Genomic DNA, 13,992 nt, shown 5'->3' on the forward strand with positions numbered 1-13,992 from the left:
GGCAGGGCTGCTCTCGATCCTTTCTTCCCCCAGCCTGTACTGATACCGAGGGTTACCCCGACCCAGGTGCAGGACCTTGCACTTGGCCTTGTTGAACAGGCCCACCTCTCCAGCCTGTCCAGGTCTCTCTGGATGACATCCCATCCTTCTGGTGTGTCAACCGCACCGCTCAGTTTGGTGTCATCTGCAAACTTGCTGAGGGTGCACTCGATCTCGCTGTCTAGGTCATTGATGAAAACATTAACGTAAGTATCCACACATAGCCCCCTCCTTATACACACACACACACAAGACATGTATGTATCCACACACACCCCCTCCCTATACATGAACACACCCCCACACAGAGCAACCGTGGCGCTGTGGTAACATCAGCCAGTGGGCCGTGGGGGTGAGGTTGGGGGGACACACAAACCCTCTTCACACCTCCCTTTACGACTCCATCGAAAAGAAATCAATAATGTAAAAGGGTCTGTGATAAGGGCTGTGTGTAAGATACATGTAGGGGTGTGTGTATACATACAGACATATATGCATGAGAGACGTGTAGGTGTGTGTGCATGCACGTGCATATAATAAAAGGCATGTGTAGAAGGTGTATACGTGTGTGCACATAAGATGTGTGTGCATATCTGTATAGAAGCTGTGTGTATAAGATACGTCTACGGGTATGCATGTGTATGTATAAGGTGTACATACCAGCATGTGCGTGCTGGGGGTCTCTGTAGAGGCTGCCCAGTGAGCAGGCTCACAGCTGCCGTACGGCCCTTTGGAGATGCCGGGGACCTCCCTGTGCCACCCTGTCACCCTGCTGTTGTGTTGCGGTCTGAGGCTAAAGCCCAGCTCTGCCCCTGCCCCTCCGGGGCAGCCTCTGTAGCTCACAACACTGAAGGCTTTGATCTTATCTCACCATTAAATAGATGCTTCATTTTTTCCCCTGCGCCAGTGTTGTGGGGTGACTGCCTGGACTTTCAGCTTTTTTTGTTTTTTTGTTTTTTTTTTTTTCCCCCCATGGAGTTAATCTGCAAGAATCTGATGTACCAGTAATTTCAATCTGCCACGAGTAGGCAGGGTGCGTTTTTGGCTTCCTGGCCTGGAGGCGTTAGATGGGCAATCTCCTCTAATGCACTACTATTTTGATACTTGATTAAAAAAATATGTGCTTGGATGTTAGAAACGCTGACTGCTGCCACCAAAAAGTCCCATTCCAGTTTTGGAGCCTCCGAAAAGTTTTATAGCAGAGTCTGCCCAGCTGGCACCATCTGAGGGTGGAAAGTTTACAAAGTCATGCTTTGACCCGATCATGAGATTTTCATAAACCTTAATTGCTGCCCACTACAAACACTTTATACACGTTTTGTATATTATTTCCATATATATTTTTACTCTATGTTGACCCTATTCTATGAAAAAAAGAAGTTTTGTGAACAGGGGAGTAAGATTTTTGTTTTAATCTACTAACAATCCCCCACCTGCCCCAAATACAGCCCTTTCCCATGTCTGCTGAGGGTAATATTCCCTTTCCCGCTCCCATCTCCTTACCTTCCTGTCTCCCTGTTTCAGATCCTTCAAGTGTGGCTAGGCAGGCAGTGAAAAGTGCTGCCGTCTGTCCCCTTGGGTCTTGTCTTTTGAAATAAGTAGGGAGCTGTGTGCCTTTCTTGCGGATGATGTACTAAGTAAGCCGCGCGCGTGTGTGTGGGTGTGCAGCAAATGCCCGTTCATCATTACAGACACTGACGAGACAAGAGGCAAAAATAAAATAAGAAATTTGCATTGAATATTTATTTCGATAAACATTGTGTACTCCGAACAACTACATGTTATTTCAGTTGTAAGCCACAATCTGTTGGAACCAAAGTCCCAAGAGCTCTTGTCGTCATAACCCAGACAGTCAATGCATTACCACGGTCTGCGGACATAGAGACCTTTCAAGTGCAAAGCAGATTTATCAGAAAAGACATACTGCTGACCTCCTTAACAACCTGGACAATGCTAAACTCCAGTAAAAATGCTTCATATGTCTGCAATTTAGTTGTCTTAGTGCCATTGTAATAAATTAATAGAAAATATATCTTTTTTCATTGGAAAGTCTATAAGAAAATGTACAAACATCTAACTCCGAAAAAGGACCAGCTATTTCGGCGACAGGTAAAACAAGCATTTGAACAGAGGCAAAAAACCCAAACATCCAAACAAACAAACAGACAAACAAACAAAATGCAATCAAAAAACCCCACTCTACCAATGGCAGCTGTGTAGGCAAACATGGAAACATTTGCAGGAATAAAACCTTACAAAGAGGGTAACTGCAGCTTGTGCAGGGACTGTTAAAAGGGTGTACAAAGAACAAGCAGTCAGGGAATTCACTAGTCAAAAATGTGCATGTGCAAGTTCTAGAACAGTCAAAGATTAAAAAGTAATCGTATGGCACAAAACTATTGCTGACTGGCGATGGTATTAGGCTTCGTTCTGTCTTCAGAGCGACACACAGGCTTCGTCCCGTAGAGGTCAACGGGAGCCCTTGGCGTTTCGCAGGTGTGTCTGCCCTGTTACGCTCCGCTACGATGCTCTATTATCCCTCAGGCTTACAGACTGCAGTGATCCCGTACTCCATATTCACAGCGTGAGACCCACCCTAGCTCCCAAACAGGCCCCATGTGACAAGCTTTGCATGATAGAACAAGCTACTTAAAAGGTTTCTTCTCTTAATAAGATGAGATTTTTTTAGGAAAGGAAAAAAAAGTTTTTCTTAGAGCCAAGTCTTATGATTTCACCCTGAGAATTCCCAAAATTGTAAAATGAGAAGCTACACTTCAGCACAAAGGCAGTGTGCTTGTAGAAGCTGAACAAACCAGCCTAGGGGACAGACCCACCTGGCATGATCCTCCTGGGCGTTTGCAGAGAGCAGAAGGGAAATCGCTGGTGAGCCAGCGACTCAGTGCACCACAGAGGGCAACCCCTGCCCCAGGAGGTCCTACAAAGCCAAATCCCAAACCAGGTACATTCTAAGCCCGGCTTTCCTGCCCACCGTTTGACAAGTGCTCATGAAAGAAATACTCCTGCTTTGGTCCATCTCTTGGAAGCAAGCGTGTTCCATTAACACCGGTGCGCTGGTATCAACAGAATTGCCTCAGGACAGTGAAGAGGTTTAGATAACCCAGACTAACGTACACAAGGGACTTTTATTTTAGTCTATTTGCTTGGCTTCAGGGACCTGCCTCTGTTTTGGTGATCAGAGAACGTCAGATAAATGACGTTTGGATAATCATGGTTGAACCACAAGTGAGACTGATTTTTTCAAGGAATAGTTTGTGGAATCCCTGAACCATCATAAGCCATTGGGGGAAAAAACAACCCGCCTTACTTGCCTTTTACAAGTGTTGCCCATTCATTCTGGAAATGGCACAAATGCCTAATGAGCTTTCATTAACAGACTCTTGTTGAGAAGCAAGGGAGGGAAAGCTTGGCTCTTCCTTTTTTTTTTTAAAGTATAATACACATGACATTCAGCAAGTTCAAAACAACTACACAATAAGACTGAAAAGAACATTTCCAGTTTCAAAACCCAGGAGAGGCTTAAGGGGAATGAAACGTACAGTATTATCTAAATTTTGCTCATGGTTGCTTTGACTTTCAGAGCAATTGATCTCAACGAGGCTTATAGAGTGCAACACCTGCCCAGCCTTTGGAATAACACACAAAATGGTTGCTCTTCCATTCTAGCTGCAAGATAGTATTTTGGATACTGTGGGAAAAAAGCAACTTGGCTACATGAGCTTTGATTAAAACAGAGCAAAATGAAATAACCATCAGCAACTAGAATAGTTTCTGTAGCAATGGGGGCAGGAAGAGACAAAGTGAGGAAACAAACCCAGATATCATTGGCAAAATTGTCATTCTATATGCTTTGAAAATAAAACTCTTTATCCTATCTTTTATCTCCTCTTATATTTCTTAGAATAGCCACAGGTTCTGGAGACACCTTCATGGCATTTCTGAGCAACAGAGAGAAATATCACTGAACACTGGAAGTGCTTACAATGTTTTGTAAAATAATGTTTAACTTCCCAGCTACAAGAGATGTCCCCGCAGGAGTCCTGATTCATCCTAATCTGCCTTCATTACCCAGATATTGCTTTGAAGAAGGGGGACAGGAGGTACAAGACATTCAATTAGTGTATGGGGAGTCCCACTCTAATTCTTCAGGTGCCTGGTAAGACCTCAGTCACCTTCTATCCAGAGCTCATGTAACTTTTCCAGGAGGCCCAAGACACTCATGCCCTTAAGCGCAAGGACACGGTGAGAAAGCAACATACAGCAGAGCAGTCTGATGATGTTTCCTCCAACCTCCCTGGAAAGGCAAGGGCTGTTCATCCTATCTGAAGCTCAGTAAGGTAAGTCCCAGTATTCCCGGTTAAAAACGGGAAAACTTGAACAGAATGCTCTCTTTGACTGGCTACCATAAACCCTCCAGACCGTTCCTGAACATTATGATATGGAGGGACTGTACAGGAAGGGCTGAGAAAATATATGTGCTGATTGACATTGCTTTCCTTCTAGCCTGCAGCTGCTTGTTGAAGGAAAACAACCACTACTAAAAAACCTTGATCCATAGGAGAAACACAGTTTTCTGAGCAAGCGGAAAGATGTGGTTTCATCAGTCTCCACTGGCATGTTTTATCTTCTCCTCTCATCTCTTCCCCAACTATGTGCCATGGGATAGCATGTACAACACAGATCCCAAAGAGCTTAATCAAATGTCATAGAACCTTTAGGATAAATTCTTAGTGCCCAGTTATGTTTCCCAGCATCTAGGTAACTCTTTCTATCTTAGATTTTCAACGAGGCTTTGAATTGGCACGCCATGTTTATGTGGGCAGTGAGTTATGCTATGGGGAAAAAAAAAAAGTGTTTGGATGACTTAGAGGCTGGTAAAAACAATAATCCTCAATGGCCTTCAGATCTAGAACTCCCGCTTCGAGAGGCAGCACGTAAGGTAGTCTGTCACAGGGGTGCCGATAAAACCAGCGCCTTGTAAACCAGGGCAAACCTTGCTTAGTAACACGAGAGTCAACACGGCATCAGTGAGCAAGTCAACCGGCGAGGAGCTGGTGATCACAGAACATAGGCTTGTCACAGAGGAAGGCTTTTTGGTCACATGTGGCCACTCTAGCTACTTACAGTAAGATTTCTTTTTGAACAACAACAATAACAACAAAATGCTACACCTCTGGAGCTGGCAAGGTGCCTGCGGTGAGCAGTCAGTAGTCCGTCCCATGTGGGCAGTGCTGGCAGCCAGAAGGCAGAGCAGCGTGTCCTCATAATTTCATTTTCTTCACCACAGGAATTGGCAGTGCTTGATAGATTTTAGCTGAGTCCTCATTAGTGACCAGCTTCACCCAGACAGGGCGGAAGCTGCCTTTGAAGCCGACAAAAGCCATTTTTTCTGCAAATCAGAGCAAATACATGAGGAGTGTCAGGGCTGCACCAGAAAAACACCCCTGTGCGGGGCTACACCCAGGTTGGATGGATGCAGGTGGACAAGAGCACACATGTGCACGCAAACATTGCCAATTATGCATTCTCCAGGTACTAAAGAAATACTTTCCTAATGAAGCTTAATTAAAATTTTATTTACAAGTTGTATGCTTCCATTAATTAACAATGTGCGATATCTAGCAGAGGAGAAAGAGAGAAGGAAAAACCCTTCCTAGCAGGCAGCTTGAGCTGTCTGTTGAAGCTATCATTATTTGCATGGTGGTTATACTCAAAACCTGTTCCTGCTTGGGGAAGGTTGAGGGGTGATGATGAGGGATAGAAAAACAGACAAGACCTATGTTAGTGAGTATAACATACAGGCACAAGAGGAAAGTGTGCCAAAAGCTCAGTTAGAGCTGAGCAGAGCAACCTGCATAACAGAGCAATGTTCTAGTGCAATATGCGATGCTTTGAAGTCGAGATGCCTTGTGCCATCAGGTTGGAATTAAAGTATTAAAGCAAGTGCTCTTATCCAAAGCTGCAGTGGATGCAACCTCACTGAATAAATAAATGACTGGTCCCAGGATGTTTGAGCACATGCTGATAGAAACAAGCAAGGCAAAGTTTAGAAGAAGGAAAAAAAGTCCCTTTACTGGAACCATGGGAGGGGAATAGATCAAGGGGGTTTAGAACAGCATTTTTAAAAAGTGGTTACCTTTTAACCTAAAACCCTCTTCTGCTCCAAGTTTCTCCAGTACTTTAGTCCATGGCCCTCTGGAAATGAATCTTCCTTTTGATGTCACCAGCACTATGGAGCTGAAGGAAACAAAGCCATTTATGAACAGATGAAGAGGCAGAATGCACTCCTTGCTTATCTGTCTCGAGCACTGGTAACTCCTGCCTGTGTGATTCAAAGACACCCCTGAACTACAGCGGTTTCTGCTTTAATGGCTTTTGTCAATGCTTTCCAAAGGCTTAGTCATATATTCATTTTTCCAATCATGCAAAACCCATTAGGAAGCTGACAGAAGTATCTTTTTTTAAAAAAAAACCAAACAAACAAACCTGTTTTCTAGAATGATTTAAGTGTTTCCAACCAGCAGCTCCATCCTGCTTTGCTCAGAAAGGAACATGCTCTCCCTGGGATGTTCTGAGCAAGTCTCAGATAATTTATTGTTCTTACAGCATGGGCAGGATAAAGCCTGAAGAAATTCACTTCTTTGAGATTTTTTCTGGCCTGATGTTTTTCTTCCATTTTCAGTGTGCTTTTACTTAAAAAGTGTATTATTACTATCATTTTTGCCTTACTTGCCTGTGCTGTATTTCACCTCAAAATTCTCAGGGTCTTCTACAAATGCCAAGTGATAAACAAAAGACAGGAGGTAAGTGCGTTAAACTAATGCAAATCTGCAAACGCTTGGGTAAAAGTCAGTAACTGCCTAGTCTTAATTCTAAACGGGTAGAATAAAACCCCAAACTAAATGTGAGGGGATAATCTTATAGTGAGAATTGTCCGTAGAGAAGCACAAGCTGCTCAGTGACGTTAACCTCCTTACTCCCTACAAGATGCTCAAACACCTCCAATGGTTATCTCAAAGTGTATGAAGGAAGAGGTGTGCTCCAGCGCGTTCAGTAGAAGTCCTGCTATTAAGCTCAGTGGGGCTGGGATATCGTCCTTGCTCAGCTCCTAATTAAAGCTGCATCACAGAGTAATTGAGCAAACGCTTAGATGAAATTATTTCGTTCCACCTTGCAGGGTTTCCATGAATGGACCTTCCCTGACTCAAATGGCATTTGCAGTCTTGCAGATGAGAGCCTTGCTGGGTCTGCTTTCCTGCATCACGGTGGACACAAGATGCTCAAATTAATTAGGCAACAGCTCCTGCAGAGTTCAAGCCCTGAGCTACTGAGTGCAGCAGTCACATCTTAACACCTCAGCTGGAGCTGGAACTGTTCAGGGGAAAATAGCAACGGGTGGTGGCAGAGGAACAAGAGAAACAAAAGAGTTAAGAGTCATCAGGACTTCTCCTAGAATAAACCTGAGGTGTTAAAATACTCCCGTGCTTACGAGAATGGATTGAGCTGGCAGGCTGCTTTTGAGTACTTTGCAAATGCTGAATCACCTCTTTTTCTTTCTTCAGTTCACTAAAATCATTACTTTCTATTAAGCCTTTCCTGCTATGGAAGTTGAAATTAAATTCACCAGATGTTTTGTTTTCTTATCCCTGGGAAACTCATCAGAAAAGTGGATTTATTAAAAAAAAAAAAAAAAAAAAAAAAAAGAGGATTTTGGCCTGCAGAGAGTTGCTTAAGTGAACAAAGAGGCTTGCCCTTGCTAGAAACACTTCTTCTCGCATACCCAAATCCCTAAATTTAAAAGTTGTCCTAGCAAAGCAGTCTCTTCACAAGAGGTTGGAGAGGCTGGTGGGGCCCCTTCCCCTTCGTTAGCACCATCTCTCTGTACAGCCTGTGCTCTGCATCGCGACGGGGAGAGGTGACAAGAAGCTGCTGCCTGTACGGTCCTGCCGTCTGCACAGTGTCCACATCTGAATCTGAACACTTTCATCCAGCAGCTGGAGCCCTTGTCTGATCAGATTGGACAGGCTGGCAAGGGATGGGCTGGGAAAACTTTTTGGTGAAAGGAGGACAATAATTTGGGGGTTCAGTCCTTGCAAAGACACAGCTGAGTGAGACCTGAAAGGTGCTGATCATGTTGTGTCAACTTCCAGTCCTAATCCTAATCCTAATCCGGGTACAACAATAATCCAGAAAAGACAATGAGGCACAGAAAGACTTAAATACACCTAAAGTCTAATTACGATTCAATCCTCTAAAGTGAGAAAGAATCCAGAAACTGGATTTAGCCGGGATTGAGACTGGATTTCTTGCAAGGGAGGATGATGGCCTCTCTGAAAAGCGCACTCTATTTTTTTTTATGAAAGAAAAGTGAGCAACTACCATGCTTCCCTGCAGTAACTACTCAATGTGTTTTTTGCAACCTTCGAATTATTTAAGACAGTAGAAACACATCTGTATGTGCCTGCATGGCACCCTACTGAAACTTCCCTGAGCCTCTAGAATAAATGCCAGAACAATATCCTGTCCATCTGCCCACAGCTATTTCAGATGATTCACCAACAAAGCCATCATATTTGTATGAAATGTTACATACCAAATTTCAAATAAAACCAGATTTAATAACAATCGCTTACCAATAGCACTCCACAAACTACTATGAGAACAACTCCTTTGGTTAAAGGGTTTCTGATGTCGTTCCCAACCCTGTCCCAGCAGATGAACCCACTCGCCTCCAGGATGCAGGAACGTGGTAGTAGTTGGCTACTTACCACCCACTTGCAAAATTCTGCTTTTCTGGCTGCCCATACTTAAAAAATAAAAGCATCCAGCCCTTAGGACGTGGCAGAGAACATGTGCAAAGAGGAACGTATTTTATTAGTGGAATTTTCTGTGATTTGAGAGTGTATGCAGGCAATAGAAAAATGTAAACCGTGCACATCTGTACTGGTAAGTGCTGAGAGTTTATTTGTGAATTTAAGTCTGCAGTTTGTCTGTAACCCTCAACATAAACGTAGCTCTGCAGTTTATCTGGGTCTCCATCGGTTCCTAAATCACAGAGTCTGCATCCTTCTGCTGCCTGCACGCCCTGCTCACATTTGGGCTCTACTGGATCGGGAGGTACAAAAGCGCATTGTTAACCAGGTCGGTCTGGCCCATGTTGGGTGACAAAACCCAGGAAAAAGGCGAGTGTTGTACAGCATTCCTGTACACCGCACCTTAGTAACACCAGATTATTTACTCACTGGTCCTTGATGTTGTGGACGTAATTTTCTATCTGTGCTGGGACTCCTTGTAGAATTGAGTTTCTGAACGCTACTCGATCAACAACTTTTCCATGATGTCCATCAATCACAACCAGCTGGATACCCTCATCAGTGAGGAAAAACCTGACACCATCGACCTGTGCGTGGGGAAAAACATTCTTGATCTATCACAGTAACAGAATTGCAAACAACCACCTGTAAGAAGCCCTGATAGTGTTGAGTCGCAGGACTACTCTTTCTATCAAAGGGCAGAATTCCAGATCTCTGAGGCCAAGCTGTCCTGCGTCTTTGCTAATATGGGGAAGTTACAGCCTTTTTTTTTTTTTTTGCAAAATACACAGAAAAATTACCCGAATCTAACTATTCATGGTAACTTTGTAAGCAAGTTTTCCATAAAAATGAAGCAAGTATCTTAGAATTTTGTCCCATCAAGTTCACTGAGAGGACCTGCTCACCTCAATGTATGCAAAGTCATCCTTTAGGTGGAAGTACTGTTTCTTATAAGTTTCTATTTTCACTTCTAGTAGGTGGTCCTTGGTCTTCTGTTTCCAAAAAGAAAAAAAAAAAAAGGAGAGAAAAGAGTTTTTCTAGTGAGGATGTCCATTACCTGAATGCTGCATTTTCAGAAAGCATTTTAAACCTTGACATTTAATCAACAGGAAAGCTACATAATAAACACTGACTTGCCAAATTACATTGCTAATGAGGCTGGGCACAATGGCAACCTCTCTGCTCATCCTGTCAGCATTTAAATGGTTTCACCAAATGGGAGAATATAAGTGATTCTCACTTTGCAGACCTGACACATAATTGTCTGAGGCTTTGCTGTGCATTTCTGCTTCCAGGGTGATGACTGAAAAGACCCCAAAAATGGATAAATATCCTCCTCCCTCCCCTAGAACCAGACTGGAACGGACACAGGAGGCAGTGTTGTACAAAATCCTGTACATGAACGAGACACCCAGCTATGCAGGCCCTTCTCTGACACTGCTGTTCCTACAGCCTGCAGGGGCTGGAGGCCAGGCAAGAAACCTTGTGTCTCTCCAGAACCACATCCCCTGGACCAACCTGTCTTCCAGCTCATTACTTTCCACCCTTTTAAGCACAGCACTTCACAGCAGAGCCCAAAAGACTCAGTATCCAACTTCAACCAAGTCTTGGGCGGCTCTGTCCTTCAAGGTCCTGTGCTGTGCTCTCTACACATGCAAGAATCTGTTTCATGCTGTTTCACACACTTGGACCGTTTGAGAAAATCAGGCACAGGATATACTGAACCTGGTACAAAGTCTTTCTATGTCTGTGGCACAGCATGTAGCAGAACTACAGGTTTACACTGGCAATAATTCTGTGATAAGAAATCAGCTACTTTACCAGTTGTGCACTAGAGAGCTTCTTAGGCATTGGCACTTCTACTATTGGCGTCTCGATGTACTTGGGATAGGCCATGGCTTCGCAGTCACTGATGCCAGCTGTCTTTGGGATCACAGCTTTGATCCTTATTCGCTCACAGCCTTTGATAGAGCAGAATGCAAATTTCTCCTTCTCATTTTGAGCTTTGAGTTTCAGAAACAGCAGCCTGAAGGTAGGGGAGAAGAGCGAAGAGCATCCTTGAGACTTCTGTGCAAAAAAACCACTAACTCCCCATTTTGGTGGGCTCCTTCCTAACGCTTTGCAATAATGTGCGTTGCAAACCCTCAGTGCCGATGTCTGCATTTTATAGTGCTCCACATATCACATGCAAATAAAAGGGGGGACACATCTGAGAAATGGTTTGGGGAGGTCAGGGAGCTTAAGACAGAGAAAGTAGATGACACCTGAGCTCCCTTTGAGCTCTATTTTATAGTGATACATTTATGTAGAAATACATGGTTTGTATTTTAGATCTCTCTTTCTTTCCCATTATTTTATTTCTTTAAAAGAAAATAACAGGCTTTACACTCTTAGTTCCTGTGCATCCCTGTTGCGGTGTTTACAAATGGTTGCTGTTCAAAACAGAAAGGGTTGGGTGTGTCTTCAAGTTCAGTTTCATGGTCTGCGCTTTGCTTTTGTCTTTTTTTTTCTAATTTGTATTCACTTGGCAAAGCATTTCCCAGAATAATTGGCAGTGCAGCAGAGGCTACGAGTGACTGGCAGCCGTGGGAGTCCCAGGAAAATTAAACGCTGGTCACATTCCCAGAAAGACTTTCTGGATTTGTTGTGATCCCTGCTAACAGCATTAGCCAAATGGCTCACGATTCCAGCAGCTTTCTCAAAGCGGTGTTCAAATCGGCAAGGCCTGCTTCCTTACCCTGTGTCCTCATCCCAGTAGTAGTATCCTTTGCTAGGGTATCTGTGCTCCAATTTCTCCATCTGAGAAGTTCTATAGAAGGTTCCAGTTTTGTATGTTTTCTTCAAGAGACGATTGTGGATGTCTGAGAGAATGGAAAATGTCGTCCCTTTAGGATAGCAAAACCCTACTTGGATCCAATCGTTCCTAAAAATAGCAAAGACCCACATTATAACAAGTCAACACATGACTATTATTTTCCTGGGAATGCTAGAAGCCAAACTAAATAATTCACTCTGAAATGTAACTTAATTTTTTCCTGGCTGGTTAAAATTTTAATGGTTTGGGATGAATCAATGCAATGTAAATCAGACATAACAACCATGGGTTAAGTTAAGCAATGTGGGTCAGATCTGCTCCTGACTTCTACACTTGTGACTTCCATGCACCAGGAATGAATTAGCTCTAGGCTTCTGAAAATGAACCATGTTATCTTGCAGGGCTTCCCAGGGGAGGAAGCAGGCATCTGATATGTCAAATGGAAAGACGGTGAATGCAACGGACTTCCTGGAACAAGCATGTTCTGGAAGAGCTCATAAGGCGATGACCTCACCCATTAAAAATGCGCAGTTACATTATTGGGCTGGAATGTTGGAATTCGGTCTGATCACTCACTTGTTGAAGTTGATGAGCCATATGGCCAGCTCTTCAGGGGCTGTCTTGTCCCAGTGGATGGTGTAGCCTTTCCTCAGAGTTATAACTGGCTGATACTGCTGGTAATGGGTGCTTTTGCTCAAAGCCCCTTCTAAGTAGAGTGGGTGGTTGTGGTAGTCATTTTTTATTATTTTCATTTTCAGGTTGGCTGGCTTGTAGGCTTGGATGTATATCTAGATGAAAAAAAAAGATTGCCAGGGGTTTAATGAATGACAGTAAAACATTAAAGGCACAGCTACTCAATAGACGTGAACTGGTGCGAGGCCTGTGACTTCAGCAGTGACCTGTATGCCGTACACTTATGTTCAATTTCTTAGTCTTCCTTTTCAACTAAGTGAACTGTTTTCAGAAAAAAAAGAAGGCTCATTTCCTCATCCACTGAGTTCAAGAGTATGTGCCAGTCGAGGCTTCAAACAGGCCTGCATTAGGGCTGAAGTATTTCACAGCATTAGTGGCAACCCTCAGCGGTAGGACAGTATCTACCTCAGACATCTAACTTCTACTGAACAAGGACCCTTCTGTCTAGATTTCAGAAGCAGGAAAACCAGCTCAGTGGTTACAAATTGGCTTTAGTGGCACTGCATGGGAAAAAACCAACAGCTGCAACACCTAAGAACCAGGCGCTACTCATCAGAGTGAGGACTCTCTGAAGGCAGCAGCTCTTGGGGCTCATGTGGTAGGAAGAATGGTTTGGTGGTTACACAACAGGATGAAAGACCATGAGAGCTGAAGTCTAATTTTGACTTCTCAGCACATTTCCCATAACACTGTGGGCAACACTTCCCTCCATAAATCAAGGAAAAACAACTAGCCAACAGCCCATAGGTTTATGAATATCAATCTGTTAATGCTCATGGAGCTCTCAGGGGACTTCAGGCAGAAGTTGTTAGAGCTGTTAACAGTCAAGGCCAAAATATCTGAAAATGTACCACAGTATCCTCATGTTCAAAACCACCTGTGCAGACATGCAGATAAATAAACCCTGAGCACCCTGAGAAAAGTCCATTTCTAAAGGTCAAGTTTTAGAGTGCCAAGAAATTTAAAGTAAAATAAAGCGATAATGATACTGGAAGGTAGCACCTTTACCTGTGCAAAGTGTCCACTGCAGATGGAACCTCTCCAGTCAGGCACATCAATGCAGTCAGGGTGTTTGATTAACCAGTTGTCTTCTTTTATCAGGTATGAGCCTGGATATTCTGACACAGAGCCATCTACATCATGAAAAACTGATGTTTTATCACCATCCATATCCAGATCATTGAACCAAGGTCCAGGTTCTCCAAAGAAGACCCTTGAGGTAATCTAAACAAAACAGTGAAACACATTTACATGTCCAGAAATGAATTAATCACTTACAGTACAGAGCAAAGGATGGCTATGGTCACTAGAGTGGCTCAAAGGACCCATTTTCTGACTTTATTTGGCATTGGAAAGTAGCTTGGACAAGAAAGTAGTGTTGGGTTTGTGGGTTAACTTGTGCATGAAGAAATCTGCGTATGCATTATCACCATTCTTTTAAGTGGCCACAGATTTTGGCTACTCAGCTTGAGACATAGCCTTGATGTTCAATGGCTCTGAGGCCCCATGACTCCAGATGAAGTCTAGGGCTTGCGGGTCCTCTGAGATAGTGCATATGGGGTAATAAAACTATGAGCTTCTGAAACCAAGCATCCACAAATGGAAGCCCCAAAA

General features: G+C 43.5%; 1 protein-coding gene across 1 annotated transcript in view; it reads right to left on the minus strand.

Annotated features, from left to right (window-relative positions):
* Nucleotides 1-5,318: 5,318 nt before the first annotated feature.
* The window catches only part of LOC104130945 (cell migration inducing hyaluronidase 1), a 52,705-nt gene continuing 44,031 nt past the window's right edge, over nt 5,319-13,992 (minus strand). The window contains exons 21-28 of the mRNA XM_009644051.1: nt 13,387-13,602; nt 12,262-12,473; nt 11,608-11,793; nt 10,692-10,896; nt 9,776-9,862; nt 9,300-9,457; nt 6,194-6,294; nt 5,319-5,446 (exon numbers count right to left, since the gene is read on the minus strand). Of these exons, the coding sequence (XP_009642346.1) occupies nt 5,319-5,446; nt 6,194-6,294; nt 9,300-9,457; nt 9,776-9,862; nt 10,692-10,896; nt 11,608-11,793; nt 12,262-12,473; nt 13,387-13,602 (1,293 nt within the window). The remainder of the gene's footprint in view (nt 5,447-6,193; nt 6,295-9,299; nt 9,458-9,775; nt 9,863-10,691; nt 10,897-11,607; nt 11,794-12,261; nt 12,474-13,386; nt 13,603-13,992) is intronic.

Source organism: Egretta garzetta, unplaced genomic scaffold (assembly GCF_000687185.1).
Source record: "Egretta garzetta isolate BGI_Z169 unplaced genomic scaffold, ASM68718v1 scaffold287, whole genome shotgun sequence".
Classification (NCBI taxonomy): domain Eukaryota; kingdom Metazoa; phylum Chordata; class Aves; order Pelecaniformes; family Ardeidae; genus Egretta; species Egretta garzetta.